This window comes from Phaethon lepturus, unplaced genomic scaffold (assembly GCF_000687285.1).
Source record: "Phaethon lepturus isolate BGI_N335 unplaced genomic scaffold, ASM68728v1 scaffold9858, whole genome shotgun sequence".
In the NCBI taxonomy this organism is placed as follows: Eukaryota; Metazoa; Chordata; class Aves; order Phaethontiformes; family Phaethontidae; genus Phaethon; species Phaethon lepturus.
The window spans coordinates 2982-10167 of NW_010559704.1; the positions used below are offsets into that span (position 1 = coordinate 2982).

At 37.0% G+C, this 7186-nt stretch overlaps 1 protein-coding gene across 1 annotated transcript in view; it reads left to right on the forward strand.

Moving 5' to 3' along the window:
• Nucleotides 1-7186, forward strand: part of EZH2 (enhancer of zeste 2 polycomb repressive complex 2 subunit) — a gene marked incomplete at its 5' end in the record, with an annotated part of 24246 nt that overhangs the window by 562 nt on the left and 16498 nt on the right. Inside the window, 2 exons of the mRNA XM_010293441.1 lie at nt 161-263; nt 811-974. Coding sequence (XP_010291743.1) covers nt 161-263; nt 811-974 — 267 coding nt within the window. The remainder of the gene's footprint in view (nt 1-160; nt 264-810; nt 975-7186) is intronic.

The following is a 7186-nucleotide window of genomic DNA, read 5'->3' on the forward strand; positions in this document are numbered from 1 at the left end:
AGTTTAAGTTGTCTGTAACTTAGAAATAAAAACCTTTGCTTCTTTTTTTATAAGGATTTTGGTGAAGCCACCCTTTCTCTAAACACCTCCTTGAAGTATCAAAGGAGCAGAAATATAACTTTTTTGTTGCTGTTTAAAAATTTTTTTGCTTCTTTGACAGAGAAAGAAACCCACCCACCTCGGAGATTTCCTTCTGACAAGATATTTGAAGCCATTTCCTCAATGTTTCCAGACAAGGGTACAGCAGAAGAATTGAAAGAGAAGTAAGAAAGTGTTTCTTAGGATATATTGCTGTGTTGCTTTATGCAACAATGATTCCTTGATGTCGTTAAATATTTGTTGATTAGGAGTGGTTCCCCTTTCTGCTAGGTTCTGTGGCAGTTGTGTAACTTCTGCAAGTGATACTTGAAGGGAATTAGCTGTTCCCCCTAAGTCAAACAATACAGAGGTGTTTATTAGCCTTCCTTTCAAACTATTGAAAAGCGAGTGCTTGCATGTGTTTAATAATCTATGTTTTTTTTGAAGTGGTAAAATAAAAGCTTCTGTTCAAAAAGGAGACTTTTTTTTTTTGAGTGATAGTGAATAATATATATGAGGAGATGATGGTCCAGAAGATAAATGCATTCTTTCCTAGCCAATTTTATATCTGTATTAAAGAGTATGGAATAAAGCTGTCATGCCACTGACAGACTGACCCTTCTAGCTGGCACATATTTCTTAATTTTTTTTTTAATTTGTCACTGAAAATGCAGAGCTGTAGTGGAATCAAAAATTATTATGAATAATTAACTTCTATTTCTTTCTTTTAAGATACAAAGAACTCACTGAGCAGCAGCTTCCTGGAGCTCTTCCTCCTGAATGCACACCAAACATAGATGGACCAAATGCTAAATCTGTTCAGAGGGAGCAAAGCCTGCACTCTTTTCACACGCTCTTCTGTAGACGCTGTTTTAAATATGATTGCTTCTTACACCGTAAGTACAATTATAGTGTGCTTGTATATCTCTTATTTTTTACAAGTCAGGAAACTTAAAAGTACCATAAGATGCAATACAGAAGGAAGGAAAGAGAAGAAAAAATAAAACCAGTAATATTGCTAAAGTTTACGAAACTAACTTGTCCATGTTGACATCATTTTGCAGTGAAAACTATACCTCAAAACACTGAATGCACCTGTTTGGGGAAGTTTGTTATCCTTTTTGTATTTAGGAGTCTGTATAGAGTTCTTGGCTTGGACCAACCTGTAATGTTACTTCTCTTTTTACAGTCTTCAAGAAAACGACATTGCTTTCTATTACTGTTTGTTTGTTACACTTTTTCAGTTTGTGCGTGGAGAATGGAATATATTTTTCCATAAAAATACCTGGTTGTTCATCAGACTTGTTTCATTTTTCAGCAGGGAGAATGAACATCCATGAATAGTTTTATCTTTCATTCTCTCAGGTTACTTTTTAGCCACTTTACTTGTACCTGGTGATTTGAAGAATTATTATTTCAGACAGTTGAATTTTAGAAATTGTGATATCCTTTCCAGTGAATTGCTTTCATGTTGCCCCATTCTTTTGGGGGAAGGATTTAACAAGAGTGTTAGCAGTGATGTTAATTTCCATTTGCAAAGTGTAAAGGGTAAGAGAGATTCTGAAGTGTTACTTAAGACACTTTCTCTGAGAACAGAGTCAAATGTAAAGGAGAACGTAACAGTCAAATACGAAATGGTTTCGACTTGTAGTTGAATACTATGATACCCTCTACTTCAAATTAATTTTCTCTTTTGACTTAATTGTTTATTTGCATGTTCCACTGTGAGTGTGCATGCATGTTCATTTGGAAATCTTTGTGCTTTGTCAGCAGCTCCTCATTCAGCACACATGCAATCTGCCAGTATTTGTACTTGACACTGAAGACTTTGCACAGTGCTGCTGCTTTTTAGTATCCCTTAGTTGCCTTTCAGTTTGAGGAGGAACTGGAGTTGTTCTTTAGATGGCAGGGTGGGGGGAAGCTTTTCCTGCTCCTACTTTCCTATTTGTGGCTTTTGGAGTTAGGTCTGTTAGTTTCAATTTCTCCTTGCATTCTGTTGTCAGGCCTTGCTTGAAAATACAAATAAAGAAGCTTTTACTTCTGAATAACGCTTAAGAACAGTAAGTTTCTGGAAGTACAACTGCTGCCTTGCCCAGCCAGCTTCAACATGGCATGTTGTCTGAAGCTGTAGGTTTTGTTTAGAAGTATCTTGTTTGCCTGGATGACTCATTCCAAGAAACGGTTTGTGCAATCCTAGTCTGTAGGACAGGGAAGTGAAGCTGTATGCTACTTCTTGGCAAAATCCATTTGTCTGCTAGTGGTTTTCCTGACACTCTCAACAGTCTAGCAGGGAGATTAAGTGCCAGTCTAGTTTTACTTCTTCAAAAAGATTTTGGTTAAGTCAACAAGAAAGTGTTGTCCAGACATAGTGAGAAACTTTTTCCAGCAGCACCTGAGAAGATTTTAGGTACTTCTGCAGCACTGGTTTTAGGCCATTTTTCTCACTAATTTTATAAACTTGTAGGAGTTTTCCAGTGAAGATATGGACTCCTCTAAAATACTCATATATTTGATTACTTACATAGTTTATGTAGATTTGCCTTTCATAGTCATTTTTTCAGATTGTTAGAAGTAGAACTGAAATGATCCACAGACCGCATTTTGGTACCTATGACTTGGGGGAGCCTGGTATTACCAGTCCACAGTTTTGAGGCACCAACTCTGAGAGACTTCCTTTCTTTTAGTGCTGTGAAGGACAGGTTCATAATGTTGTTCATTTTGACATGTTCTTAAGTGCCAGATTCAGCCAATGACAAAGTCCAGTGTAATGTCGCTGATAGCTGAAGGACCTCAGTTCTCACACTAGCAGCATCCTTTAAGATGAAAGCATTGTGTCCCCTTTCTCTGAGTTCATAACCTTCAGATGGAAGACAAAGTGTTTATGCTAAAAGATTGCCTAAGTTCTTGTTGCTGGTGATTAAGCTGATTTCTTAAACAAGTCACTATTCTTTCCAAAGTGGTGTATGTCCAAAGCTTCTTTTTAAACCATTCCTCATACTTGAAAAGGCCCAAACTTTAAGTCATCTCTTCAGGTTTTCAGGGCCATAGCAGAAAGAGGGAAGAATAACACTTCCACTGTGGAGGCATTCAAGATGTACCTTTGTGTCAAGATGGAGTGTGAAATTACCGGTTATGATAATGCTTTTTATAACAGCTTATGGAGCACATGCATTGTCACTGATAAAAATATATTTGATACTTCATTGTTGCAAAGAGATCTCTTGAAGCTTGATGTACACACTCACTATTGCAGCCTGGAGGCTGGACACTGAATGTAGTAAGCTCATGCTTCAGTCACCATTCCCTGAAGACATAACCAAATCTCACCTCTACAATGACTGGTCACTGCTTTGGATGCATTGCTTCCTTCTGCTTTTGTCTGTAGTAACACCAAAGAAAGAGGATTGTTTTCTGTCTGTGTGTCTGTCTGCATGTCTGTCTAGAGCTAGGAATTTATCTGTTAGAAACTGAGTCAGTTGTATGACCTCTTCACTTTCTGTGAAATGTTAAGACTGTTGATCAAAATCTACCATATTCATTGTGGGAATAAGTAACTCATGAAAAAAAGACTACTCTGGTTATTGGAGTTAATCTGGTTATTGGATTATTATGTTCAGTGTCTCTGCAACAATTTAACAATTTAACTTTTTTTTAAAAGTTGGTAACATTCCTACTAGCACCCTAATCAGTTGCCCCTATGTTCTACTTCATGCAATTGCGAAGCACTACAGGATCATGTCCTGGCTTTTGCAGATGACATTTTTGATGATTTACTTTGGTAATATCATGGACTACAGGGATCAGATTTGTACTTTGAAAGGTGCAAATCTCTGGAGAAGGCACAGAGAATTAAAAAAAAAAAAAGGAATTCTGTTAGGTCTGGTTTTGATTTTTGTAATTCCCCCTCTTGGATTCAGGTTTTTTTAAGATTAGCCTTATTTTATGGAGTTCTAAATCTTTGTTCTAGAACTTTTGAATTAAATATTGGAAAAGTTATCATTAGATTTTTAACTTGTCAAGTCCCCTTGACGACCTGGCAATCCCTTTATGTGCAGGTGATGACATTACTGAAAAAACTTGTGTACCGACTTCATTTGCTGACAGCAAGGAATTATGCCTAAATGTCTGGACTAACAAAGAATTTAGAAGAAGGAAAAATATCAGGTAGGGAGAATTTCCCAAATAGCTTGACTGTGAAGCAAATGTACATTTCAGGCTAAACTGTTGCCTGTGTACTTTCACATTATGAAAAATATGAGAATTGAGTCCATTGGGGATGAGATAGGTAATAAATCTCAAAGAATAGAAATCATGCTCAGTGAAGCAGTTTTAGAAATACTTTCTTAAGGACATTATTGAAGAAATATGGAGTTTAGTTACTTAGGAAATTCTGCAAAGTCTTCCTTGATTTTTGAAAACAAAAGACTACTGATATTTGCAAGATTCATAATACAGCTGTACGAACAGCTTTATTCTTGTCCTGCGTCCTTTCTTTGTAACAAGCCTCTCAAAGAAATGCCTTGCAATAGAGGTGGTAGATTCTGACTATAGTTGTCAGTACTATACTATGTTGGGTGTTTTTGAAATAGTGGAATACAAGATACGATTCTAACATTAAGTATCAGATATAGCATATTTTTGAGGTCTCGCTGGTTTAAAAAGTTAAACAACTTGTTTCAGTGCATTACAAACTAAATGTTTCTTCATTGTATAAAGGAAAACAATTTAAAAAAAAATAAACACTCATTTTAGGACCTCACACAAATGAACTTGAGAGACATGTTTGCATCTGCAAGTGACATTCTACATAAAAAGAACAGTTTTGATTTCTGCACATTGCAGCAGTCTACTATGGATCATGGCTTGCAGATATTTTACTGTTCTTTTGCATTGTTGCAAAATTATTTTCCTTGTGGTATGAAGAGGGTAAAACAGTTGGGGGGGACACCCAGAACAACAAAACAACCGTGAATGAATGAAATGGTATACTGTGCAAATTTAAAGCTGCAGTGTTCAAAAATGTGATTTCCCCCACACACTTCCCCTCCAGTTTTGGGTGAGGGGCTCCCATCATCTCATCGTTTCTTAAAAGATGGAAAGAGGTGGAATAACTTAGCATTAAATTGCAAGGTTTCTTTGCCGTTTAACAAATTTTACTACAGAATGTGTGAACACTTCAAGGATATGTGAAACATGAGAAGTGACACACCACATAAAAGCTTTTAACTGGAATGTGGGGGAAGAAAGAGTGCTAATAGTAATACAGTGCATAAATTACTTTCCTATACTTGCTTGTAAGTAATTTTTACATATCTGTATGTCCATAGGTGGAAGATAGAAGCTTTTTTGTGTTCCCAGATTCATAAAATGTAATATATTTCTCTGGAGAAAGTGATGCAATATTTAATTAGTGATACTTTCATATTGTTTATACTTTTTTAAGAAAGCCTTGGAAGAATACATTGCTTCCCTGAGGTTCCCATGTGCTGCTGTCATTAACACAGGCATAACATTATAGAATTTATTATTTGAGTTCCAGCATATCTTCCCTTACGGGAGGGGAGCACGAAGTGATCGTTCCAAGATGGAGTGGTTTCATCAGAGAACCTCTCATAAGAAGTGCTTACCACCACTGGTCACCCTCTCTACTGGTGCCAAAACAAGTGCTTGTGGAGCAGCAGATCACGGAAATGAGATTTGCTTTTAAAAACTTCTGAAGACTCTGCCTGCATTCTTTAAAAGGGAAGGAACTGCATTTAAAAAGTTCAGTCTTGATAGCATAGTAGACTATTCTAAAGAGAGAAGCCACATGCACAATCTGTAAATAAAATGAGTAGGAAAGCCTATGGTGGTGGAGAAGGAGAAGGATGTGTGTGGTGTTGGTAACGGAACAGCTGTTATGGATTAATGTGGGTAAAAGGGGGGGATTTCTTCTTTCAGTTTGAACATTAGCACTTTTTATTCACTGAGTGTTGAAAAATTTAACTGTAAGTTACATTCGCTTAACTGCAACTATGGTAAAACTGCAGCATAAGTAAAACTTGAGTGCATTCTCCATTTTTGTTCCTTGCAGTTGTGTATGCAACTGTTAGCACATGTAGGGGGAAAAAATATTTACTGATATCTATCTATCTATCTTAAAACAAAAGAATTTGTTCCTTGAGCATGGAGGAATTTTTTTTTTTTTTTTTAAAAAGAGAACTGCAGAAAACTAAGGATGGTATTTCAAAAAGCTCCTAATATAATTTTGGAACATGAGTATATGAGTTCTGGTGAGAGTCTAGCTGCAGGTTTTCCAGGCTTTAGTTAACTAAGGGATATGGAAGGGTTCCCAAGACTTCCAGCAAAATGAGGAAACTCAGTCTCCATGAGATCCTGCTGGGAGGCAGGGATTGCATGAGGGGAAAGCTCGTAGATATGAGCTCTGGCAAAGGGAATGGGTAGGAAACTGCTATCCTGTTATAAACATGCTCATGTTGCATCTGTAATGTACCCAGTTCTGTTCCATTCTGAGTCACTGTTCTGCAATTTGTACAGACCTATACAGAGTCCATCAGATACATGACCAGACACTTCTCTGCAAGTTGCAGACTTAACTGTCGTCGTTCTGATCCATAGTGACTGTGTGATGCTAACTTATTTTTACCTTGCAACTGGGATATAGGAACTGAACTCTTATCACCTGTCAGCTTAGTTGGAATGATAAACTGATAAACTCATAGACTAAAAATGCTTATGTGTCCTTCTCACTAATGAAGAGTGGGTGCATTACCTTTACAAAGTGTGTGGGGTTGGATTTTTCAACAAGATAGAAATCAAACAGCTGAATCTTGTAGATTGAGAGATGATCATGCATTAACAGGAGAAGCCCTGAGTAATTCTATTTAATTCCATTACCATGTTAAAGTGTTCTGTTCGTTGGGAAGGGAGAAATTCTTCCTTGATACATGAAACAAATGTGATGGTTGTCTTCACTGATGTAAATGGGCATATGCAAAACTTACCCATGTGCTGTCTCTGTATTTAAGTGGTAAATCAAATGTCACTAGATTTTGTGGGGTTTATTTTGTGGGGTTTATTTTGTGTGTCGTGCCCCCCACCCCCCCCC